This window comes from Marmota monax, unplaced genomic scaffold (assembly GCF_021218885.2).
Source record: "Marmota monax isolate L192 unplaced genomic scaffold, Marmota_monax_Labrador192_F-V1.1 WCK01_AAM20220418_F8-fsc00014, whole genome shotgun sequence".
Lineage (NCBI taxonomy): Eukaryota > Metazoa > Chordata > Mammalia > Rodentia > Sciuridae > Marmota > Marmota monax.
The window spans coordinates 18,076,891-18,103,602 of NW_026695222.1; the positions used below are offsets into that span (position 1 = coordinate 18,076,891).

The following is a 26,712-nucleotide window of genomic DNA, read 5'->3' on the forward strand; positions in this document are numbered from 1 at the left end:
GCTGGTCCTTACTTGTAAATGCTACCAGCTTCCAAAGACCTAGTGTGAAAAGGGTAAACTATCAAATTAGCAATTTTTTAATATTGACTGCATAGTAAAGTGATAATATTTGGCTATATTGGAGTAAATAAAATACATTATTAAAATTAATTTCCCCCTTTTTATATTTTTAAAATGTGGCTACCAAAAAATTTCAAATTACATCTAGGGCTTGCATTTTATTTCAGTTGACCCCTCTGTCTTAGACTGAAGAACTCTGATAGCAAATGGTGTTCGTCTTCTTCACACTCTGCCCAGTACCCAGAGCAGTGCCTTAGATGTAGTTGGCATTTGATATTTGTTGAAGAAATGAATCCTTTATTACCCAGAGTGGTGAAATCTCAGGAATGAGTATAAACTTTTCTATTTGGATTGTTAGTTTTAGAGACAGTTGAAGGAATACAGAGCAAAGTTCTCTAAATTTTGCCCTGGGAGAGAAGAATGTTGAAATAAGGTACGCCAGGACCTTTCACAGCTCCTAGACCCTGGGAGATGGAGGTGGGAGCAGCAGCGCTGGCCCTGGAGCCACATCAGAGTGCCCTAGAAGGCCCTGCCCTGCCCTGCCCTAGCCTCATGAGAGGGAGGGGCTGGGGACACCATTGGACCTAAAGGTGGCTTTCTTGGGATGTTGCCATAGGCTATTCATAAATATTATGAGGTCTGTTCTTAAGAATCTTCACTAGCCTGTTCTGTACCTTTGACCCCATTTAGACATGGCCCAGCTGGAAGCCTGGGACTGCTCCTGGGCCGCTGATGACTTGATGATGCTTCTTTAATAACTTATTTGTGAAATTAATGAATTAACAAATAATTGTTTTAACTTAACCACAGTCTTGTGCAACTTATGTTTATTGCTATATATAAGTCCCTCAGATCTCTGTCATCAGGGTCCTAGAATCATGGGAGGTGAGCAAATGTTCCAGAGGTCAGGTTCAAGTTTTAAGAAGGAACCCAGTTGTCTTTGCAGGAATTCATGAGAGGGTCTTAGGCATCCTGTCTCCTTGCTTATAAAGCAGAACTGTTAACTACTTCTGGTCCCCAGAGATGTGGTGGAGATTAAAGTTCTGCAGAAGGAAAGTGCTATTTCAGTGAAAATTGTTAGATGTGAAAATGAAACCCCTCCCCTGACCTCTGCAGTGTTTGTTTTAACAGGGAGCCGAAGAGGTTCAAAGAGACATCGACAGTGTTATTTCTGCTTTCATTTCATGACTGTGGCAGTATTTCGCTTTCTCCTCTTAATTGTGGGTACTGCCTTTTCTCCCTGCCCTTGGAGATGAACCATCAGAAATCTCCTCTCCATGGAGAACTCTGGAGCTCGCGCCTTGCCTTGGCTCTGCAGCAGGCTCTTGCTAATCAGAATCACAGCAGGGCTTGTTTTATGAGCCTGAAAGAATTCGTGTTCCCAGGGGGCTGAAGTTCTTACCTGCTGGTGAGCTACAGCTTTCTAGTTTGAAGCCTGCCCCCCTTCTGGATGAAGCTACCTTTTACTTCCCCTCCTCACATGGAAACTGGTACCTCCTTTTTCTTGTAAACTGTAGTTTCTGAAATGTTGGTTTCTTTTTTTCTTTTTTAGGGTAGAGTAGTAGTGATGATATTAGATTTTTGGATTTAAGAAAATAGAGTTCATATGAGATTATAATCTATCCCATGGAGACTAGGAAGAAAATGAAAAATAGCAGGTGGTACCCTATGAACGAAATTGTCTCTAAGCAGTGTCATATGCTCAGACTTGCTAAAGCACCTGGTCCGTAGAGCCAGCAGGACACACGAATATTAGAGGGAATGACTTTCCACCCCGGCACAGTGCAGTTCAGGGGTGGTTGTCATAAGGCGAAATGTGTGATGTGCATGATAGAAATTTATGTTATTACCAAACACCTTACCAGGCTGGCAGTGGACATGGCATTTTCTTCTGTTTGGTGGTAACATACTACCTTGCACTAGCACACTGTTGGTGAGGGCAGTTGTATCAGGTAGAGAGAAAGAAGCTCAGAGAGGAACCTAACACAGTGTTTTGCTGGGGGAGACACAATCTCTTGGATAGGCTCATAATGATAATTTTTACATATTTGTTTAGTACTGTTATTATTTAGAGTTTTTTTTTTTTTAACTTTAAAAGGAGCTTTCATGAGTCCTTAAGGAAAAGGGTTATTACCTCCATTTGCAGTTATGAAAACTAAGGCTTGGGTAGAAGCATGCTCCAGTCGCGCCAGTAGCCAGTGGAGCTGAGTGGTGACATTGGGTCTTTTGATGTCTGCTGTAGGATGTTTTCCCTCAGTCCGAAGCTCTTTCAATAGTGCCCTGCTTTATTCTAATTCAGTGGAAAGCAGCAGTAAGAACTCCATCATGGATTGTGTTGCAAAGGTAAAATGAGGTCCTATCAGAGCGTTGGAAAGAGCCTCAGAGCAGGAGTCAGGAAGTACCACTTCTGTCTTCCAGGATGCCAGTGGTTTGTGACCTTGAGTGCCACCTGGCCTCCAGGTCTTTTACAAATTCTTTAAATTTTTTAATTAAAAATTTTTTTAATTGACCATGATCGTTCCAGGGTAGAATGTGATCTGTGTGTGTGTGTGTTACTAGGGATTCAGCCTTACTGCCTTGCACTGAGCCACATCCCCAGCTTTTAAATTTTTTTTTTTTTTTTTTTGAGATGAGGTCTTGTTAATTTTTTGAGGCTGCCTTTGAGCCTTTGAATCACCTGAGTAGCTGGGAATTAAGAGGCATGCACCACTGCACTTGACTCAATCTGATATGTTTAGAATGTGGAATGTAAATCAGACCGATCAACAAAATCCATCACCTTACATCCTTTTCTTTTTTTGGTGGAGAAAACACCTGGATTTATTTATTTATTTACTTGCAGTTTTGAACTAGGCAGTACATTGTTTTGTATTGTATTCACCATTCTGTGCAGTGGACTACTAAAGCTAATTCCTCCTAGCTGAGGCTTTGTACCCTTGACCAACATCTACCCTCTCCCTTTGGTAACTGTCCTTGTGCTCTCTACTCCTGAATTCAACGTATGATTGCACATATGAGTGAGATCATGGGATATTTGTCTTTCTGTGCCTGGCTTATTCACTTAGCATGTTGTCCTCCAGGTTTATCTGTGTTGTTGCAAGTAACAGAATTCCCTTCTTTTTTTGGCTGAATAGTATTCCATTTTTTTTGTGTGTGTGTGTGTGTCTCTTCTTTCATTTGATGATGGACACCTGGGCTGTTTCTGTATATTAGCTACTGTGAGTCATGCTGCAGTGGTCATGGGAGGGCAGATATCTCTTTGGCATAATGATTTCACTTCCTTTGGATATATCTCTAGACTGGAGGGTCACTGGCTCATATGGGAATTCTATTTTTAGTTTTCTGAGGAAACTCCATAGTGGCTGTATTAATTTACATTTCCATAAAAGGGTTCCCTGTTCTCTATACCCTCTTCAGCAATTGAGGTGATAGCTCTTTGTGGTTTTCATCTGCATCTCCTTGATCAGTGCCTATCAGCATTTTTTCATGTACTTTGTTGCCCATTTGTATGTCTTGGTTTGGGGAGTCCGCCTGGATTGCCTGGCCTCTGGCTGCCTTCTACTTTGTATAAAATAGAGTTTGAAGTATAATAGATCTTTGGAAGTCACCTATGTAATATCTTGTTTGAACTACTTCTGGGTGACTATTAAAAAGACTTTATCATCTTCCTTAGACATGAGTTAAAACCGTGTTCTAAGGGGTGGTTGTTTCTTGGTAAGTGAATCTAACCCAGTGTCCCCGACTCAAGGTGGCTTTTTTCTTTGAGATTTCTGAATATACAGGAATGTGTGAAGTGCTAAAACTCCATATAAAGAGTTCTGTTGAAAAGAAAAAAGAGAAAGCCACTGTTCCTGGTGTATTTGTAGAATCACAAAGGACCTGAAAAATAACCGCCTGGAGCTTCCCTCCCTTCCGGAGAGTGTGCTCCTGGCTCTTCCCATCAGGAGTCCTGAGAAGTTCTTAGGATGTTTGCCCTGGGTGCCTGTCTCCATCTCTTCCGCTCTAACATCCTGTTTCTTTTCTCTCCTTCTCAGCCCAACAGGGGCACAAAACGCCCCCGGGATGATGAGGAGGAGGAGCAGAAAACCCGTCGGAAACAAGCTGGTCCTCGCGAGCGTGGCCGCCATCGGGAGGAGGAAGCCGCTGTGGTGGAGGAAGCCGATGACGACAAGAAGAGGCTGCTCCAGATCATTGACCGGGAGGGCGAGGAGGAGGAGGAGGAGGTAGTCCGGCAGGGCCTGGGCGGGGAGCGGGCCTGGCCCTGTGTGTGGCAGGGCCACATAGTCCTCGAGCTTCTCCCTTCATCTGTAAATGGGGTTGACACTTCCTCCTTTACAGTGCTGATGTGAATGTGAGGGGAGAAATGGAGTTTGGGAAGCCATTTGCAAAGTGTAAGGGCAACGCAGAGAGAGTTTCTAAAAATTATCCCAGATTACATGGGAGCAGAGAGGAAGGCGATTGGGTGGCTGGAGGGGCCTGGGACGCTTCCTAGATGGCTGCTCCGAGGACACCCAGAAGACACTCGCAACTCTGAATGTAGCCAGGAGTCTTTGAAAGCAGAGTCAAATTCTGTCACTTGGACAAGTGGAGAAGGGCTTTTGGGGTAGAGGAAGGAAGTGGCATCAGCAAAACAACAAAGGTGGAGACGTTCAAGGGCGTTCTGGGATTAGCTGTTTGGATGTGACCGGAAAAGCAGCTTGTGGCCTGGTGTGGTGACGTGGGTGGACCTTTAGTCCCAGCGCAGGTCGGGGCCGAGGTTGGGGATCGTGTAGGCCCAGGGCCTTTTATCTCCCAGTCCCTTCTGGAATGCTCTTCCCCGAGTGCTTCGCGGCTGGTTTCCTCCCACTCAGGTCTCAGGTCTGGTGTTTCCTCCAAGAAGCTGCCTTGCTCCGAGGTAGCCTGCGAGCCATCCTCGCGTCCTCTGTCACTTTCCTCGGTGTATTGTCTTCATAGCAAGTGTCAGGGTTTGAAATTCCTATCTGTTTATTTTATTCATTGTTGCCTGTCCTCAGCCTCCCATGGGACAGGGGCGGCACTGTGCTGTCATAGTGGAACCCCGCACTCAGGACGGTGCCTCGATCTGGGTAGGCCTTTACCAATATGTAGTGAATGAATAAGTGAATGAAACTGAGAAGAGTGGAGGCAAAACACCAATGATTACAAACAAAATGACCTTACCGTTGTGCCTTTTTAAATCCCGAGCACTAACTTCTGTGTTATTTCACTCTGGCATTTTGTTCACTATGAATTATGGAAATAGATTCTTAAGAGCCAGCTGTTTTCTACTTCCCTCAAAGACATGATGCTAAGTTTGGATTTTAAAAATGAGGCTGGAGTGTGAGTCGGAGGGAAAAAAAATTGATTCATATTCCAAAAAGGTCTTTGCTGTGTTGTGACAATAGCTCTCTCCTCATTAGGATTTGTACCAGTGCTAATTTGGGAATCAGCCCTTAAAAGATGGTGCCACTTTGGCAATGTGTGGTGGGGGACGGCGTGAATTCTGCTTCCTGTCTGAGGGCAGCAGCCTCTCTAGGGCTTGCACCCACAGTGCATGCACACACGTCCCCTCCCCTCTGCTTCTGCCCAATCTGTTCGCCCTGCAGCAGCGGTTAATTGGCAGGTATAATTCCCGTTTAGAGCAAGGCTGGTCCTGGAGGATTAGGACAGTAGCTGTCATGGGTAAGTGGTTTCTAGCCCGGGAGACAGAAATGTAATGTGGGACCAGGCCTTCTGTTAAGGGACAGGGAAAAAGAGATCGCTTTGTAAAAATGACACATGGACGGCTACAGGTCCAGGAGTTATTTTCTCACTGCCACCAAAGTCCCATTTGATGAAAAACAAGTGATGCTTGCCCCTGTAAAGTCACGTGAACTTGTAAAATATTATTGTCCTTTTTGTGCTATATCACCAGCATTCATCTTCCTGAAATCTCCCTCCGGTTTCTGACATTGAGCTATTGGAGATACTGCTGTGGCTGATGACTAAGACTGATAATCCAGTTTCCCCCAGTGTTGGAGAGAAATTAAAGGGGGGAAGGCCAGACCCTGGAGGGGCTGGTGTTTGGGAATCCCAGGAGAGCTGCTTGGAAACTGACACGGTTTTCCACAGGGTGGGCAAGGGGTTAGCACAGGGAAAGAAAAGCAGTGGTTATTGTTTGCTTTGTTTCAAGTTTGCTTGAAAACTTTCCCCGAAATTTTGATTTTTGTAGTTCAACCCTAGTGGTATGATATGTTGGGTACACTGAGCTTAGGAACAGCTCACATCAGTGTGGTTCACCAAAGAGTTTTCTGTACATAATTTCTGTAGGCCATCTCTGTGACCTTGAAAGATGCAGGAAACATTTTCATTTAGCCCTTCCTGCCTCCCTTCCCCCCTTCACTGGACCTTGCCTGGGTAACTGCTGTGAGCTGGGTACTGGAGAAGCTGCAGTGAACCAGGAGACGAGGGCCAGCAACTGGTACTGCTCCAGCGTGGGGTTGGAGAGATTATCTGGGCCAGGTCTTGCCTGACCATCTTACCCAGGGAATGTGAAGGATTCAGGATCTTATTGTAGGTGCAGGTGGATGAATTCGGAAAAGACTTATGAGGGAGAATCGTTTGGTGTTAGGGAGGGTTTGAGGAGTAATTCAGCAAAGTTACATTGCCACGTGGCTAGTAAGAAATGAAGGGAGGCTCTCAGTCTTGGCTGAGCTAGGACAGTCACTCTAGTTTCTGCCCTATCAGGGAATCTCTCTTGGAATTGTTGATCCTAGGGAGAGGGGAGAGTCCAAAAGAGTACCTCAGGATGCTGGCGTCATTGACACGATCTGAGAAATGTGTTGTGCCCAAAATGTATAGGTATCTTTCACTTAAAACCCAGTATGTGAAAATTGAAATTTACTAATAAAATAAGAGCTAATATTTTCAGGGTACTTACAAAATTATGGGATAATTCAGTGCTTTCCAGAAGTATCTATTTCAAGTTCTCCTAACAGCAGATTTCTTTCATTGCTTTTAGGTGTGAATTATAGTCAGTGACTACAAAGCTTTGAAGCTGGGAGTTGGGTGCATGTTAGAGAGGCAAGATGCACTGCAGCTCATTAATTTAAACTGGAAAGTAAACTGAAGAGAAAACATCTCTGAAATTTTTGTGTAGATGGCTTTTGGCAGGGAGTTTTCAATTTTCAAATATTCACTTTATTTACCTTTGTTGGTATTATTACAGAGTATGAAGTAAGACAATTCTATATGGTCTAGTAGCTTTTTGTTGTTGTTGTTGCTTACTTTGGGCAAGATTACTACATTCTTTCTTTCTTTATTTTTGGTACCGGGGATTGAACTCAGGGACGCTCGACCACTGAACCACATCCCCAGCCCTATTTTGTATTTTATTTAGAGACAAGGTCTCACTGAGTTGCTTAGAGCCTTGCTTTTGCTGAGGCTGGCTTTGAACTCATGATCCAATCCTCCTGCCTCAGCCAGGATTCCAGAACTTGTTCTCAGCAGCTAGTGAAGACCAGACACAGTAACATGGGAGAAAGGTAACACAGTGGCTCTATCCAATTAACCATTCTTTGCTGTGGGCTGTGCAAAAACAGGCAGTTGGCCAGGCACGGTGGCACATCCCTGTGATCCCAGCAGCCCAGGAGGCTGAGGCCGGAGGATCACAAGTTTGAGGGAAGCCTCAGCAATTTAGTGAGATCCTGTCTCAAAATTTAAAAATAAAAAAGTACTGGGGATGTATTGTTGTTGCTGTTTTTGGTAATGGGTTTACTCCCCATTACCAAAAACAGCAACAACAATAACAATAAAACACGTAAAAACAGTAGGCAGTGGGATGGATTTGTTCTGAGGATAGTAGTGGGCCAATTCCTGGTGTGGGCAGAAGATTAGGAGCCACTGTCAGTGCCCCTGGACTTGATCTTGAACAAGTTCTTTTGAACTTCTTTTTTAAAATTTTTTTCTTTAGTTGTCAATGGACCTTTATTTTTTTTATTTATATGTGGTGCTGAGAATCGAACCCAGTGCCTCACATATGCGAGGCAAGAGCTTTACCACTGAGCTACAGCCCCTGAACAACTTCTTCTTTTTTTTTTTAATATATATTTTTTTAGTTGTCAATGGACCTTTATTTATTTTTATGTGGTGCTGAAGATTGAATCCAGTGCTTCTCACATGCCAGGCAAGTGCTCTAACACTGAGCCCCAGCCCTAGCCCATGGAACTTCTGAATCTTACCTGTACAACAAAGGCAAAGAACAAGATAAATGTTAGATAATGATATCTAGTATTATTGCTTACTCTATGCTATATGGTATGTTCAAGAAATATTTGTTGAAAGAGTCTCTTTGTGCTTTAAACTGAATTCCCTGCATTATACAGACTGGGCTTTAAGTGAGACACCCAGAGAATACATCTGATGTGACCCCTCAGCCATGATCCTCATGGGGGAGAAAAAGTGTATACTGTCCATCAAACCCAGGAGAGCCAGTGGCAGAGTGAGGTGGATCATCAGAGCCACAGGAAAGTGGTGACAGTAAATGTGAAATTCTTGTGCACTGAAGTTGTTGTGCTCGTCTCTTTGAACCAGGAGGAACCGCTGGATGAAAGCTCAGTGAAGAAAATGATCCTCACATTTGAGAAGAGATCCTATAAAAACCAAGAGTTGCGGATCAAGTTTCCAGACAATCCAGAGAAGTAAGGCTCTGTTTGGCTGATGCCCTTCCTCCTCTGCCGTGTTCTGTTTGCTGATTTTGTGTTTGTTTGTTTGTTTGTTTGTTTGCCTTGGCTTTTTGGTCTGGATCAGGAGTCCCAGGATGACCCCCATATTTGGGAAATCACTCATAGGACTCAGAGGACTAAGAATCACTGTTACTTAGGACTGTGGTTTATACAGTGACAGGGGACACGACAGGATACTCGACAGGCAGAGTCTGGAGAAATTCATGTGCAGGCTTCTCGCCACGGGAAAGGGCCAGACACACTCCTTTTTCCACCAGTGAATCACCTCAACATGGTGCAGCGTTGCCGTCCTGGGAAGCTCTTTGAGACTCCAAGTCCAGAGTTTTTAATTAAGATTGGTTATGTAAGCATCTCTGGCAGGAACAACACCAGAATTCCAGACTCCCAGAAGGAAAGCAGCTGTTCAGTGCCCCAGGCTGGCAAAACAACCTTATTACTTAGGGAACATTTCAAAAGCCAAGCTCCCAGCTGCCAGCCGTGGGCAGCCTTGCAGCAGGCCCTTCTGAAGATCAGGCCGCTACGTTAATTCTTTCCTGCATCATTCTTCTCATGGCTTCCAGTAGTGAGAGCTCTGCTGCTGAGAAAATGTCAAAAGCTTTGGGGTTAGACAAATATGGATGCGACTCCCAGATGATCTTAAATAAGTCACTTCCCCTTTCTTGGCTGTAGCTGTTTGGTCAATGTAAAGAAATAATAGCTTCCACGTGGAGTCGCTGTGAAGAGGAAGTGAGAGTGATCGTAGCATTCCGCTCAGTGCCTGCACGTGCTAGATGCCCATGAAATGCCCTGGTGTGATTGTCACCATGAAGTGCCAAAACAACAGATCCTGTGTCTTTTGGCCAGTCTTGAGTCTTCACTAAAAGCTCTTTCATATTTATAGAGAATTCAATGTGCTAAATCTCTTTCCCTCCCTGTCTTTCTCCCTTCCCAGATACACAGTTTTAATGAATCTTATATGCTCAAAGCCCCGGCGAGTTGAACAGTATGGTCTTTGCACTCAGGACCGTAGGTTACCAGGGATACTGACTACAAATGCAAGGTAGAAGGTCATACAGTCTTTTAAAAAGATAAAAGTAGAGAGCTCTGGGAGCACAGGGGAAGAGACCGGAAACTCCAGTTCCAGGCTATTGAGGACTTCACAGAAAAGACAGTATATGAGCTGGGCCTTGAAGAATGACTTTAATTATATTAGGCAGAAAAGAACACAGAAAGGCACACAGTGTAAAGACAAAACACCCAGGTGTCAGACTGAAGGCTTCACTGCAACCCGAGGAGGCCAGTGTGGTCCACCCTGCCAGGGAGCAGAGGAGGGAAAAGCTGGTTACCAGACCAAGCCCACTGCGCTCTTGGACAGTAGTAGTAGCCGGATCAGAGCTCTGCTGCCCAGCACCTATCAGGTTCTGTGCTGACCTTCACCATGTGGTAGCACTTAGGTGTGTGTGTTTAATTACACAAGTAATGTATAAATAGGTTGTCATTGTAAAGAATACCAGCAGAGCATAAGTAGAAGGAAAAAGGAAAGTTCTCCTGCACTGCAATGACTCCCTTTTCATTCCCCTACCTAGATGTAACCTGTGAACAGTTCATGAATATCTCTCGGATTATTTTCTGTATACTTAGTAAATGTGAGAATTTTTTCCTACATAAATTACAGTGGGGCTGGGGTTGTGTGGCTCAGTGGCAGAGCGCTTGCCAAGCATGTATGAGGCTCAGTTCAATTCTTAGCACCATGCATCAATAAATAAAATAAAGGACCATTGACAACTAAAAAAATATTTAAAAAACAAATCATACTGTATGTATTCTGTACCTTGGCATTTGAATTCACATATCAGGAAATGTTTTCATGTTAGTTTTCTGCATATCTACTTTATCTACTTTTTGTTTTAACTAGTGCATGATATTTTGTGGTTGGGAAGTATCATTATTTATTTAGTTATTTTCCAATTGATGGACATTTGGTTCTCTTAATTATTGGCTTTTATGAACAGTGCTGCAGTGAATCTTCTTGTACATTTGTCTCTTTGTATGTGTATCTTTTTAGTGTAGATACCTAAATGTTGAATTCCCACATTGAGGGATGTGTACATTTTAAACTTCCATAGCTCCTGCGGGGTCTCCCACTGTATCTTTATTCTTCCTCCAGCCCCATCTCTCCCTGTGTTCTTATGCACAGTAACTGTGATGGGTCTTTAAACACCTTTGCCGTTTGTTTTATTGTTATTTCTCTACTCAGTGATTCCTGCCTGAGACTCTTCCTCTAAATACTCCTGTCTCTTGGCTCTGTAGTGCCAGCCCAGTACCTGCCGTGCTGTGGGTTTTTGGAAAACATGAGGGCTATTGTATGATCCATTCCATCTTCATTATATCTCCATCACTTAGAACCTAAGACCACATTATGAAGAAGCTATGCTGTAAACTGTTATCACTGGAAGTGTAAGAAATCAGTTTACTTCTTGGAATACCGATATTCCCCTTGGTAGATATCCCGGCAATTCAGAATAGTGAGTTTCTCTAGGCTGTGGTCACCTTTGGAAGCACTGTGCTTTGGTGTTACAGTTCATAAGCTGTTTTTAAGAAAATGTTTTTTAAAAAACTAACAATGCTTTCTGTTCAGACAAAATTGATATACTATTTTAGTTTTAAAATCTGAACATGTGAAAATTGAAATTATGCATAAGGAAACCTTTTTGTTGTGTCAAAAAGCAATTAGGAAACTGTGTTTCTGACCTTGAGTTCTCGGATTCTTTCTGGTGTGGTGTTTTTCATAATTCTTGAGACTGGCAATGCTCAATTAAGGTGAAAATTGCTAGAGCATATTTGAATGAAACTTTCCAGATGAGATCAAAAACATTCCCATTTATTTTCCCGTATGTGTAGTTGTCATTTTGATCGCATACCCCAAACGCCTATTCATTTGGCTGCATTTCAGATTCGATTGACAGTCCTTCCACTGCCTCCGCTTTGCACCGAGCAGTGCTTCTCCCAGACACCCCTGGAGTAGCGTGTGCTGTCCCTAGGAAGTCCTTTGATCGTTCTTCTCTTCATTTCTGCAGAGTCATAATTATCTAGTGTGTGATTCTCTGGCTGTTTGTACTTTTAAATTATTGAGTACCCCAAAGTGCTTTTGTTACAAAATTCTCAAAAATAGAAGACCATACAAGCACATATGCCATTAGCCATCAGGATATTGTGTAACTGTCTGGAAAACCCCACGGGACACCCTCGAAAGAGAAAGAGTGACGAAGGCAAGTAATAGAATTACTATAAAATAGTTTCGGTCTGACAGACCCCTGGAAGGATCCCCCCCCATCTCTGTCCTGTGTCCCAGGACCACACCTAGAGAACTGCTGATTTAATTGGTGGAGGGAGCATTGCGCTCCCCCACTGTAATTGCCGGCTGTGTGGTTGCAGGTTGCACTCTTTGGTTTCTGTTGCTTTTCTGGTCCAGTGATTTTGAACTTTGCTAATGTTCACTCTGGTGGTAGAAGGTGAATGTCCTGTCTGTCTGAAGCAAATGTACAGCGGGAGGATAGGAGAATGTTATGTCATGTCAGATGGAGTCCATGATCCCCTCTCAGCCTGGGTTACTGTTTAAATATGTTGCTCATTGCTTTCCCATGGCCTCTTTCCCCAGCTAGGAGTCAGTTATTGCTGAAGGTGTGCCAATTCCCCACAGTAAATAGTAAGTCTGTGCTGTAAAATTTTATTCTGTCAGCAAACCAGAAGAAAATTGTCTTTGTCACAGCATGGCCAACTTGAAGGTACACAGATTTGTTTGCCACCTACTCTGTGACAAAAACAATATGCTTAGGCACTTTAGATAGAGTATTTATTTTAATTCTCACTGTAATTCAGCTAGGAAGGTAAGGAAGTTGAGGTTTAGAGATAAGTGGTTAATATTCTGCTTCCTTGACCAGGTTGGGACCCTGTGTTCTGTGTTCCAGTGGCACTTCTTCTGATAGTACTGGGTGTCCTTACAGTTAATTGTTATAGATTGTTATATTCATGCTAGACGGGGACTCGATGAAGCCAAAAACTGGGATTATCTTATTATCTGTTTTAGCCAGTACCTAAGATGGTGACTGGCACCTAGTATGTGCTTGAAATCCTTATTTATTTACAGCCAGTAAATAGTATGGCTGGGAGAATGACCCAGGCGTTTACCTCCGTAGCTCATTACTTACATCACACTGGACCCAGAGGTAGTTTTGTGATGTTTTTTATCTTGTAGTTTTGTTTCTACTGGTTTATTTTGTTTTAATAGTTTTCTGACTTTCTAAACTTAAAAATTTGGGTTAATACCATATATTTGGAAGAAGAATTGCAAAGTTGGAAGAAACCATTTAGGTCTTGGCGTGTTTTTTGTTTGTCTTAGTATTATCCTTAAAAAAAAAAAAAACCACAAAACTACCCTCAGTCGCAAGGATCTTGCTTTCAAAAGAAACCTATTCCATCATTTGGCAGTTCTGACTCAAGATTTCAACTGAAGAAGAATTTCTTTTTTTTTTTTTTTAATTTTTTATTGTTGGTTGTTCAAAACATTACATAGTTCTTGATATATCATATTTCACACTTTGATTCAAGTGGGTTATGAGCTCCCATTTTTACCCCATATACAGATTGCAGAATCACATCAGTTACACATCCATTGATTTACATATTGCCATACTAGTGTCTGTTGTGTTCTGCTGCCTTTCCTATCCTCTACTATCCCCCCTCCCCTCCCCTCCCCTCTTCTCTCTCTGCCCCCTCTACTGACATTCATTTGTCCCCCTTGTATTATTTTTCCCTTTCCCCTCACTTCCTCTTGTATGTACTTTTGTATAACTCTGAGGGTCTCCTTCCATTTCCATGCAATTTCCCTTCTCTCTCCCTTTCCCTCCCACCTCTCATCCCTGTTTAATGTTAATCTTCTTCTCATGCTCTTCCTCCCTACTCTGTTCTTAGTTACTCTCCTTATATCAAAGAAGACATTTGGCATTTGTTTTTTAGGGATTGGCTAGCTTCACTTAGCATAATCTGCTCTAATGCCATCCATTTCCCTGTAAATTCTATGATTTTGTCATTTTTTAATGCAGAGTAATACTCCATTGTGTATAAATGCCACATTTTTTTTATCCATTGAAGAAGAATTTCAACAAATTTGAGAGGATATCTAAACTATTTATAATCTTGGTTGCTCCCAGGGTCAGTTTCCATATCCCCTCAAGTAGGACAAATTTTTACAAAATTTCAAGGTTGTCTGACTGGCACGAGAGCTCGTGTCTTCTTTTAAGCGTTCTAAAACCATAGTGGCATTTGTGGTCACTGCTTTCCTCTGCTCCTTCCTTTGGCAGGTGCCTGCCAAGTCTCTGTGGTGGACGGTAAGTAGGGCAGGTTCTGGTGGCCAGAGATGAGTAGGGAGTAGGCCCTGTCCTGGCAGAACCACCTCATGGTTCTGATTTGTGTTGCAGTTAGGGTTGGCTGAACCATCAAGTCCTTTCTACCCACACATACTCCTGTGAAACGTTCCTTTCCTATCGCAGACACTTATACTTGGCTTTTTGGTTCAATGCTTCAGTTTTCTTCATGGATCCCAGGTAATTTTCCCCCGGTTGGATTTGCTGCATCATTATTACCTGTCTGGAACTTGGGAGTTGATTCTGTTAACTGGTGTGTTCTCTGTCTCTTTAAATTGTGTTAATATGACATTTGTAAAGTTCGTCTTTTTTGTATGTTCATGTTCACTCAATTCACTGATCAAAGAGTAACGATAGAATAAAATCATTGATCTAAACAGTTCCGAGGACAGAGCCCCACAGGAGTTTTTGGAGGCTTCCCTGAGTCTGACACTCATTTCCCGATTTCCACCCAGATCCCCAAATCTTGTCTTGTGCTCAGCACAGTTTTGTTTATTGTTATCTAGGGCTCAGTCTCCTTCACTAATTCTTCTGGATGGACTAGAAAACATATTTATATTAAGTCAGCTTACTATTTGAAGTTGTTTTTGTTTTTTCTTAAATACCATGTAAGACAAATAAGCCTTACAAGTTTGCTAAGCCCATTGGGTTCAGGGATTATGCTGTTTTGCTGCCCTGGAATAGTTGAATCCTTCTGCACCAGCCTTTTGTTTTTTTCTTTTTGCAGTTCTGGGTAGGGAACCCAGGGCCTTGTACGTGCTAGGCAAGCGCACTCTCCATAAGTTACACCCCCACCCCCGCTCCTGACTCACGATTCTGATTTGGCTTCCACATTTCAGGTGATGGGGAATAGTGACTTTAAAAAGTACTCTATTTATAAGCACAAAGGAAGGAGTCTTTAAAATTAAAAAAAAAAGTATTGGGGGAGAATCTTGATTTAAAAAATATGTTATTTACTTTGAAGAGCAAGCAGGTGAGAGAGAAGGTAAGGAAGCATTGAAAAAGTTTATCAAGGGAGTGTTTTGCAATAAGAGACATTAAACATACTCTAAAGCTATAACCATGTGGAGGTGTGGTCCTGGCTTAGAAATTACCAGATAAACTGGTGATGTGGAGTGAAAAGTTCAAAAACAGACTAAAATTTGCATTAAAATTTAGTGTGTGATAGATGGCATTTCTTCAAATGAGTGGGAAAGGATAGAGTATCATATTGGGGTAGATGGCTAAATACTTGCAGAAAATGAAATTTGACCTTTGGCCTATATGATATATTAAATTCAGATAGATTAAACATTTAAGTATATATAAACACAAAAGTAAACCATAAAATCTATGTGATCTTAGCATAGAAAAGTCTTTGCTCGAGGTATGTGTAAAATAGAGTTCATAAGGCAAAATTTGACCACCTGAACTTTTGAAAACCATCATGTCAAAAAGTAAGCAAGTAAGTAAATAAATAAATATAATTATGTCAGAAGTCACAGAGAACAAATTAAAGGGCAGTACTTTTGTTTTTCCTTTTTTGCAACATATGGCAGAGCTTCATTTCCTTAATATAGAGAGCATTAATAAATCATTAATCAAGATGAACACCCTGATTTCAAAATGGACAAAGAATAAACCCAAATAGTAAACATTAGAAGAATTTTAACCATTTTAGTGTGTGAAGTGCAAAAAGTTTAAAGAGCCTTTCTGATCTTGTACTAGAGGTGGTTTGAAGTGAGTGATGCTGTCTGTGGAGAGGGCAGGGAAAACGGGCTCCTCACACGCGCTGCCACCTTTCTTGCAGAACATGTCAACATCTGTTAAGTCAGGTGTACTCTTTGCCTTGGCACTTGCCTTCCTGGGAATTTATCGTAACACATTCATTAGAAATGCTTGCCTCTAAGTGTCATTTGTTATGGGGGAAAAATTAGAAGCCTCGCATGTCTGACAAAGGGGGATTGGTTAAATAAATTATGGTACACCAACACAAGGGGATATACTACGTAGCTATTTAAAATTTATGATTTAGAACAAGAATTGCAGATAAACTCAGCCTCCGCTGCGCTGTGTGGCTGACTGCTAGACTGTTCTTGGAGCACTGTGGCGAGGGCTTGGAGCACTGTGGCGAGGGCTCTCTTCTGCAGCTGTGTCTGGGCTCTTCAGGGAGGAGCGCTTTTGGTCAGTGCGAGGTTTTGCCCTGGGAGAAAGAGAGCCACCGACAACAGTTGGTCAGGTGGCCTGACCTGCTGTCAAAGAATGGTTAATGAAGGGTAGATTTTTCAACCTGTGTTACCAACGACAGCAAAACTCGAGTTTAGAACTATACATGCTCTGTAATTTTGGGGGAAAAAAAGGCTGTGAGTTGAGAAAATGACTTAAACACATAAGCATGTTGTCAATGAGAATTTCTTATTTATAGGGTCATGAATGATTTCCATGTAGTGTGTATGTGTGTGTGTGTGTGTTTTAGCAGGGTTTGAACCCTGCGTGCTAAGCAAGTGTGCTGCTACTAAGGTAACCCCCCAGCACCATCCCCCTTTTTTTCTTTTTTTTTAAGTCAGGGTCTTGCTAAGTAGCCCAGTCAAATTTGCGACCCTCCTGCCTCAGCCTCCAGAGTAGTTGAGGTTACGGGTGTGCACTACCACATCCTGCTTCTTTTGACTTTTTGAGATTTTGTCATTCTTTTTCCTGTTTTCTATAAAAAGTAGTACTTTGTAATTAGAAAAAAAATATAAATGTTATTAAAAATAATGAGGAAAAACGATGGTAAGGGATGTCATCTAAAATATGGGCAAATTTTGAAAAATTATAATCTCATATTTTGTTTCTTATAGAATCTAGATGTCTAGATTCTGGTATCTGCCCAGGCTCAGTGTCTGGTCGCTGTTGAGTCTCATGACTTTAAGAGTCCCTGCTTATGTTCTCTTTCTTTTGGACCTCTGTTAAGTGAACGTAGGTATTTGTGCATATATGTACAAAAGATAGGGTTCCTGACTTTAAGAAGCTTATGTTCTAGAAGAGAAGATGGATGTGTTATGATAATAGCAGTAAGTGCAGTGTAGTCGCAGGGACTCTTCTATGCTGTATGTCGTTGTAAGTGCTTTATGTGTTTTAACTTTTATGCTTTACAGAAGCCCTGTGACACAGGTAACAGTATTGTCCCCATTTATAGATGAAGAAACTAAGATGTAGAGAGGCTGAGTAGGTGGGTAGGCCAGGTTCAAACCCAGGTAGTCTGGCCCCAGGCTCTGTGTAACCGCTGCTTCCTCTGGTCACTCTCAATCAGGTATTGTTTGATTGCTTTACACGGCTCTGCTCATTTCCTTCTTAGAACACACCTTTCTGCCTTGTTCCTCTGAGGCTTAATGATGTTCCTTGTGTGTCAGGCACTAGGGGAGGGTGTGCAAAGTGAATGCAAAGTAGCTCCATCTGAGAAGTTCCCGTGTAGAAGTGTGAGTGAGGAGCATGCTGGGTGGGTGTGGTGGTGGTTACAGATGCCGGAGATGAGGTCAGCCTCAATTAGCATGAGAAAAGAGGAACTTTGGGGGAGCTGCAGAATCCCACTGTCTTCCTGTGGAAGAGGGGAATAACTGACTTCTGACCTGAAGAGGGGAATAGAGAAGTCCCTTTGGATTGGTGGGATAGCTAGTTCGGGGCCAGAGTGAGTTGCCACACCAAGGGGTGTTGGTAGCTGCTAATCCATAGCACTGGCGTGCAAATCATTTAATGCTGCAAAATGCTTTGAGAGCCTCTAAAAGGCAGCTTGTGACCGCAGGAGTAAGGGGGACCCTGTAATGAGATCTGAACCCAAGATTGATTTTTGTAATGAGGAAATCGATTTCCCAAGGAAATTGTGTGACAGTATGATGTTTGGATGAGTGTACTTCTTGGTTGGTCTGTCGTAGACACTTTGACAGATCGTCTCTTTGTCTGGATGTGTTGCTGTTTGCTCCTCGGCGGCAGTAGTGCCCCTTCCTTTTAATGACGCTGTCTTGTTCTCCCCTCCTAGGTTCATGGAATCCGAGCTGGACCTGAATGACATCATTCAAGAGATGCACGTGGTGGCCACCATGCCAGACCTGTACCACCTTCTGGTGGAGCTGAATGCTGTGCAGTCGCTTCTCGGGTTGCTGGGACACGATAATACAGATATCCTTTCAGATCTGTCCTCAGTAGAAGGCTGACTCGGGGAGGGGGCTGTTTACGCTCCTCCCCTGTCTGTCTCTGCTGATGTGTGCTGTCACGTCTGGTGTTCTATTTCCATTCTAATTATCTTCCATCTTGAAACACACGCTGCTCTTTACTCATTTGAAAATCCAGTTTTTATCTGTTAACAAACCTTGGGCAAATCCTTAATTGTCCTATTTGCTTTTATTAGTACTAGAATTCATAATGATGTATCTGTTCAGACATTAGCAGCATTAATTTTCAGGAACTGAATTTGGAAGCCCCTTATTGAGGCAAGGCCAGACAGATTTGAATGTGTTGATCTAGACATCATTCCACTAGCAGATGGCCCAGTGGATCTGACCAGGGGAGGCAGTGAACCGCGGTGGAAAGCACACTGGGATGGCCTGAGGACAGGGAAGCTCGTCTGTTTTGTCCACTGCTATATTCCAGTTCCTTAAAGAGTCTGTGTGCCCAATAAAGAGCATTTCCTATTGGTTGGAAGTGCAGTAGACCTAAGCAGACAAGCTAGGTCTGACTCCCAGCTTCCCTTCTTAGATAAAGCATGGTGCCTCCCCTCACCTGCACAAATAGTTGGCTCTCAGTGTTAGTGAGAGGACCAGAGAAGCTGTCAGAGTGCCAAGTAGGTTCCTGTTGCTCAGTAGGCACTTGGTAAATGTTCCTTGTAAGTGAATTTGAGTCATGACTTCCAAAACCATTTCATACTTTGTCTTTGCCATCAAGTGTGCAATAGCTTTAATGTAAAAGATTTTTGATGTGCCTGTGGACAAGGCTATGTTCATTAAACCAAAATTTCCTCTTAATAGTTGTTCTGTTTGACTCCAGATTTCCAGTGGTAAGAGACAAATATAGTTAGTCTGCTTGAGTGATATTCATGGGAAATCCGCTGCTGCTTCACGTTATTTCATCCTGCTGGTAATCTCTCTCCTGAGAGCATGTCTGACTAGGTTCTTTCTTGCTTGATAATTCTCATAGAAATAAATCAGTGAATAATTTTAATGCCGACTTCTTGAAGGGCAATCTGAAGACATTTCTGATGCTTCCATGTAACGTTAGACAGTGTTAAGAATTGCTCTGCTGGTCCCCAGGTTGAGGACTGTGTTCACCAGGGGTTGCTGTGGGGGGTGTGGATTAGATAGAGAGCCATGGTCAGTTAGCTTGTGTCCATGAGCTCCGTGGAAGGTCTCCTGGATTCATTCCATGGACATGCTTTGATGCCTTGACGTTCCAGGCACCGTGAGCTGCGCTGGATGCTCAAGCAGTGTTGTACAGTGGGCACTGTCTTGGTCAGCTTGGGCTGTATCACCAAATACCATGAACTGGGTGGCTGAGAAGTAGTGGGAATTGGTTTCTCATGGTTTTGGATTCTGGGAAGTGCAAAATCCAGGCACTGGCAGCTTTGGTATCTGGTGAGGGCACCTGTCCTGGTTCATAGACAGCCTACTGTGTCCTCCTGTGGGGAAAGGAGTGAGGGAACGTGCTGGCTCTTTTATGAGAGCACTAATCTATCTCATCCCTGAGGTCTCTGCCCTCGCAACCTGATCACCTCCAAAGGCCCCGCCTCCAAACTGTCACACTTTGGAAATTAGGTTTCCACATACAGATTTTGGAGAGGAGGTAAATAATTATTCTGAAGCCATTACCTGCCATATGAGGGATCCTTTCAGGACAAAGTGCTTCTCAAAGATTCAGCGATTGGCATTTGAGTTGTGACTTCACTTTCAAGTCACCTATAGAATGGAAGCTTCCAAAATCCCTTAGACCTTAGCAGTAATTTAGCCTAGTGCCCTATTTGTTTCTGTAGTGACAAGTCTGAGGCCAGGTGCTGGACGGCTAACTGTGGATGCAAGGCTGGCACTCTAGGTGCTGATGTCCCGTCCAGCGTTCCTTCCTGCTCTGGCTGGAGTCTTCCCTGTGGGCTTCACCACATCTCCAACAGAGACGCTGAGGCACACCTCATCCTGTGAATGAATACCAAAGTCACCTGCTATGTTTCTGGAAACATAGCTCTCTCCTGCCAACCCAAAATAATAGTAGCAGCTTTCCCAGGAGACTGACATTTTGCTGATTCACCAGCCGGTTCCCGCTGGGGAGAAGACTGACTCCGTCCCACGTAGGCATGCTCGGGAGAGGCAGGGCGCAGATGTTCCGCTTTGTTAAGTCCTGGTCTTTAAAAAGGAAGAAAACACATCCCCCTATAATATCTCTTGACAGACTGCCATTCCCTCCTGTTTTCTGAGAGCTAATCTGTTCCCCACTCTTGTATGCTAACCTTCACCCAACTGCCCTCACGATATTTTTAAAAATCTAATTATGCCCTACGTCACATTTAAAGTGCATTGAAAATTTTTAATTACCTTAATTTTAATTAGATGCAGCAATTAGGGTAAATGTCATCGTCCTCACAGTTCAGTTTCCCGTGATTTCAGGGAAGGATGGGCCCTCTTGACTCGCAGCTGACACATCCTCTGCCGGCGGAACCCCATCTCCCTGCCCGCCGCGCTCTGCTCCTTGCTTCTCTGTGATCTATAATGGACGTTTTTCTTCAGGAAATGGTTGTTAACAATTTACTGTCGTACAGCTGTAACTGCCCAAAACACTGTACCATGAATAAACAATTTCCTGGCAGTCATGACTTAAATTTTTAATTTTTTTTAACTCTTCATCTATCAGCCAGCACCATACCCGACTGGTTGTGTTCCCAGCAAGCTCGTGGGTCATCTGTGCTTTGTCCTTCTCGGAGAGAACATGAACTGGAGGGATTTTAATTGGATCAGAGGCTGGTTTGTTGTAACCTTCAGAGGCAGAGGATGCGAGCAAACAGCTCGTGCCTCGTCCTTTCAACCGGGAGATGCTGCTAGGAGTCGCCATCTCTGCTCGGCTGCTGCGATGGGGTGGTCAGTGCTCCTGGCCAGCTCCCCAGCCCCAGCCCCAGCAGGGCCCAGCCAGCGCCCTAGGTGGATGCAGAATGAAATTGTGGTCTGCGAAGAGCTGGGGGTAGCACAACCCCCCGGCATTGAAGGGTTGCTCAGAGGGAGCATAAGGGGTACCCGACAGCTGCTGCCTTTTCAAAATATTGCTTTTTAAAACAGTTTTCTGTAAAGCAAATCATTTAAACATGTTTAGGGCCCCTTTTTAATGAACTGTTTAGAGTGTTTCTACAGAGAAAATAAAACCAAAAGTACATCGAAAGATGTTTTTCTAAGGTATCACTCAAAATGCCAGTTTTTGTGGCCTGGCTTAAGTGAATTTTTCTGTTTGCCTAAAGGAACGAGCAGGAATAAAACAAATAGGGGAAGGTGAAACTCCAGATGGTGGCGGGTCACCCCTTCTGCTACAAAAAAATAAGTAAAAGTCACCATGGTGCCATATTCATGAGTGTCCTGGTTTGGTCATTTTCCATGTTCTCCTCCTGCATGACAAGTCGGCAGAGTCCCCTCTAGTCTTCTTTGGCAGATCACTGGCATTTTGGAGGTTCCTCCTTTGTGTAAGTGTGTTGTGTGGCACTAGGGAAACAGGAATGATAACTGGAATCGAGAGCAAAACACACAGGTAAACCACCCCTGTGGCTCTAGCTGTTAAAGTGCTCAGGAAATGTCATCAGCACTCTTAGGAGGTGTAGGTCACTTCTGGCGTGGGGCTGGTCAGGGAATTGGGATTGGCGATGGAAGCCTTTGATAGATGTGGAGACTAGAGGGCACTTCCGGTCTGTTTCCACGGGCTCTATGTTTGCAAAGGAAACTGCCATTCTTCATATGTTGGAAGCTGACATGGCCTTGCTGGCCGCTTATGTTGTCTTTACAAACCTGTCAGGGCATCGGGTCCATGGTTTTGTTTTTGTTTTTGCTATTTGTTTATTTTAATCATACTATGGCTCCCTAGCTAAATGCCTTATTCTTTCACTTAAAAAGAAAGAAAGTAATCTAAATCATATTTCATTCAACTGCTTTCTCTCCACCCTTTGTGATTCAGAAAGATGAGGTGTCATTGTAGTGTTGACTTAAATCATCGGTACTGTGTGTGCATACTAATAGGCAGGAAGAGAGAAATTGTATGTCAGTTATTGAGATCATTGGTGCAGGAGGTACAGCTCCTTTTTTCTGTGGAATAATTTTAGGGAGTGGTCATAGCCAGTATTTTCTAAATTACTGTTTAGTTTTCTCAGACTTTAGAAATCCAAGAGGACTTGCAGATTTTTTCAGTTGGATTTTTTGAAGAATTACCGCGGGAACTTAGAAAAGAAGGAGCAAACGGTTTGTTGTTTTTTAAGGCAAAAAGGGATCAGTTGAACTTTGGTAGTTGGGGTCTGATAACGCTAAAGTGGAACAAGCTGACTAAGGCATGCCATAGCATCCCAGAGGGTTTGTAGGGTAGAGCAGAGCAGGGTGCCTCGGTTATAGACCCGGTGATAATGAGCAAGATTTGGGCTGGGAAGGGTTTGAGCCTCCTCAGGGGCTTTTTCCTAATTGGACTGGGGAGGGGGTGTTGCTGCATTGCTTTCCTGCAGGCACTAACAAGACTTGTATATCTTGAGCTGTTTTGCTAGGAGTTATTCTCGTTTTGATAATTCCAGAATCAAAATTGCACCTTAAAGATTAGACTTCTTTTTCTCATTTGCCATCTGATGCTCTTCATAATATGTATTGATAAGCCACTTCTCCCCTCCCTTTTTTTGGATCCAGTTAAATATGCTCTGAAGTAAGGCAGATTAGATAAAAAGGTGCCCAAATGGCAATTTATCGATCTTGTTTATGGGGTTTAGGTGATATCCATGTCTCTGGAAGGTTAGCCTACCTTGGGCATCTTCCCTGCATCATAATAGTGTCCACTAGCAGTTAATGGTACTTAATGTTGAATGAATGCATCTTCTTCATATTGGTTTGATGTAGGATTGGGATAAAATTAAGAGTCCAGGTTCATTATGGGTACCTTTGTGCCACCTATTTTAAGAGGAGAAAAAGACCACCCTGTGTTTGAAATTCATCTGCGTCAGTTAAACTGTATTTAATCACTGTCCTATCTAAGAATAAAAGAAAAACAGTTTTAGAAAGCCCACATTTGTTGCATTAAGTCATTTATATTCTCTGAATCTACACTGGTTCATTTTCTTAAGAAAACCTTTTTGAAATTACTTGTAAAAAGCCATCTGCTGAATTCCTCTTCCTCTTTTTTTTTTTTTTTTTTTAAATAGCTTTATTCTTTGTGGACACATCTCATTGGAGATTACTAAGATTAACACTCAGTTTTTGTACCAAGGCTACAAGTGGTGGTAGGCCAAATAACAAATATGCAGAGCCAAAAAGTAGAGGTAAACACTGTTCTTTCCCCAAGATCCCTTGTGTTATGGACCATTTTGTGCCCAGCTGGTCTTTTCTACTTCACTGTTATTGTACCATCTTACTGCCCCAATAGTGGACAGGTACAGAAGAAGTGAATTGGGGTGGCTTTTCTGCCCAACGTGACAAGATGGGCTATCAGAAACTGTGTTTCAGTAATTCACAGAGAGACAGGCTCTCTGTTCTCCTATTATACTTGGTGAGAGAACCCTTTACTTGTGAAATGAAATTATAACTACTGTGGAAAAGCCTGTCACCCATGCGCAGCCCCTGCTTGTGAAGAAAGGCTAGGTGGGTGGCAGAGCGAAGCTGAATTTGCTCGTCAGGATTGAGAGTTCGTTTGTCTGTGGATCTTTAGTTCTGGTTCTCAGTTCCCTTTCTGGTCTTCAAATGATCTTCTGTCTTCTGGGTCATATTACATTACCTGAGGGTTGACGATCATAATTAGGGACTCTTTACTGCCTTGCTGAAATGGTATTTTTGTGAAAGGCGGGGATTTATGTAAAACCACAGGTAGGATTGATGAGCTGTTTGCCAGGCCTGGTGAATAGGTGATTTCCTGTTTGATTTCTCCACTGAGACAGAAAAGTAGAACATAATCCACTGGAATGTTATATCAAACCACTTTTCTTGGTAAAAGTTAAGATACTTATCCTTTTCCTATAAGATCACCACTATTGTCAAAAAAAGTCTTTCTTCCTTTTTTTTTATTTTTTATTTTTCAAGTTTCTAGGTTTAATGTGACACATTGTGAGCATGGTATAAGTCTAATCAAAGAAAGAAGTGGTAATTTGGCCTACAGGACCTCAGAGACTGAACGAGGACTCCATCCATCTGAATGTCTGTGACGTGGCTGAAATAGAAACTCAGCTCTTCAACCCACGGTGACCCAGAAGTGAGGGCCACTCTGCTGTTAGCTTGAATTTTAGATTTTAGAGAAATCTTTTGGAAAAATGAAGGCAGTAATGAGGGCTTTGGACATCCTGTGAGAAGACTCGACTCGCAGTCAGTATTTAGGGCTTTCATATTTTGTGACTCTCTTTATCTGGCCTTTGACGGACCTGATGATTGTGTTTCCTGTAGGTCTGCAGAGGGCTAAGCTGGGCAGAGACCATTACCCCCATTTTACAGATAAGGAAATAAGCTGCTCACACAGACTGCTTGGCTAATGACAGTGATGGCAGCGTTCAGCTGACTAAAGATGCAAAGCAAAATGCCATGACAGGACCTGTCCTCAAGCTTGCCCTGGCTCCTCCTCTGTTGCCCTTTCAGATATATAGTTGCCCCTTCGCTTAGAGAGGAGTCATATCCTGAAAAGCCCACCAGCTTGAAAATTCATGTAATGCCCCTGACCTGGCGCACACAGCTTGGCAGCGGTGCACTGCAGAGTGTCTGTGTGGCCCGTCATGGCGGCCGACTGGGAGCTGCAACCCGTTGCTGCTGCCCTGCATCCCCACAGAGTATCAGGCTCTGTGTCAACAGCCTGGGAAAAGGTCAGAATCTAAGTGTGGTTCCTACTGAACACTATCGTTTCTGTACCATGATAAGACCAAAAAAATCGTAGGTTCAACTATCACATGTTGGGAATCATCTATACTCCACTTGTCTCTTGAAATTACTTAATTAGTAATTATTGTATACTAGTTAGTAAGTACTTAATCATGCCTGGTGCTGCTCATGGGATGTGATGATAATACTTATTGCATGTCTTTGTTCCTTGTCCCACAGCTATCTGACACTGTAGTGGATGATGGATGGACGGATGGATGGGGTCATACACATGTGCATGTGTGTGCACGCGCTAGATGAAATGTTGCCTCGCATATCAAATAAGCATGTGAATGGGTTTTTAAGTGTTTACAACTCTTAATGTAAGAAGTTGTCAAGAGAACAAATATGGGAGTTTCTCAGATGAGGGGGAAGAAGGGGAGATAATTAACATTTTGCTCATTTTCCTAGGAATAATTAATGACTTATGTAGGAAGTAAGTGACAATTTTTTTCCTCTGTGATTACAGCAACATCAAAGCTAGAATTTACCTGAGTCTCGCCACATTTAATCCTGACATCTGTGCTCTACCCCGTGCGTTCATATGAAGTGGAGTGTGCTAGGTGGAATCAGGTGGACCTAACATTCTCCCTTAACGGTCGCAGTGACTTTAGTTAGCTGAATCACTCTGAGCCTTGGTGTTCTGGTCTGTGAAGTGGGGATCCCTCTTAACTTTCTAATACTGCTTGAGAACTCGGTAACATGGCACTTGGCTTGATAATGACTTTTAACAAGGGCCACTATTATGGTGGCTTTCATTTTTTAGAGAGGGAGATTACTAATGCCTGCCAACAGGGTAGTTCAAGGGCTTTTAGGAGCTAGTTTGATAGCTCGATGAATTTTTTTAAATTGATTTGAATGGTTTGTGTGTTTTGGTTTGCTGTATGTCAGATATAACACACGGTCTTTTGGGTCAACAGCTTTACTAGTTACTTGGAATTTTCATTCCAAGACCTTTAAGCTCTTTTTGCTCTTTTAGCACTCTTATGGTTTGGGTACATATCTTTGAGAGTGACAGGAATAGGACATGGAAGGCTTACTTACTCATCATGGTCAGCTGGTCAGTTAGAGATGAGGAAAGCACACCAAGTAATGTTTTTTTCAGCAAAACATGTTCATAAAATTCCCAGAACAGCAGTTAGCCATTAGCAAGTCCGTGGTACTTGTTTATCTATCCTGCATCTTTTATTTTTTTCCAAGTACAGGTAAAACTGCCCTGCTTCTGATCCCTGTCGCGCATTTGGATCCCACCTAGGATGCAGCTTTGGAGCAGGACGTCCCCCTTCAGACTCCTCCTACCCTCCCCAGCTACCCAATATGTACCCACTCTCTGCCCAGCCGCCAGCACTCGAGGTCATTGTGCATCTGCACAAGCCGAGGTTATTCTTTCAGAGTGTCAATCTTCACGTGATTATGACTTGCTCCCTCCCCTGGGTCCTCTCCCGTCCTCTGCAGATGCCGTGGTGTATTCTG

The 26,712-nt window shown here is 43.0% G+C and overlaps 1 protein-coding gene across 1 annotated transcript in view; it reads left to right on the plus strand.

The window, feature by feature from the left end:
- Ctnnbl1 (catenin beta like 1) overlaps positions 1-26,712 on the plus strand; it is a 154,847-nt gene that overhangs the window by 25,641 nt on the left and 102,494 nt on the right. The window contains exons 2-4 of the mRNA XM_046433376.2: positions 4,095-4,283; positions 8,629-8,735; positions 18,177-18,316. Of these exons, the coding sequence (XP_046289332.1) occupies positions 4,095-4,283; positions 8,629-8,735; positions 18,177-18,316 (436 nt within the window). The remainder of the gene's footprint in view (positions 1-4,094; positions 4,284-8,628; positions 8,736-18,176; positions 18,317-26,712) is intronic.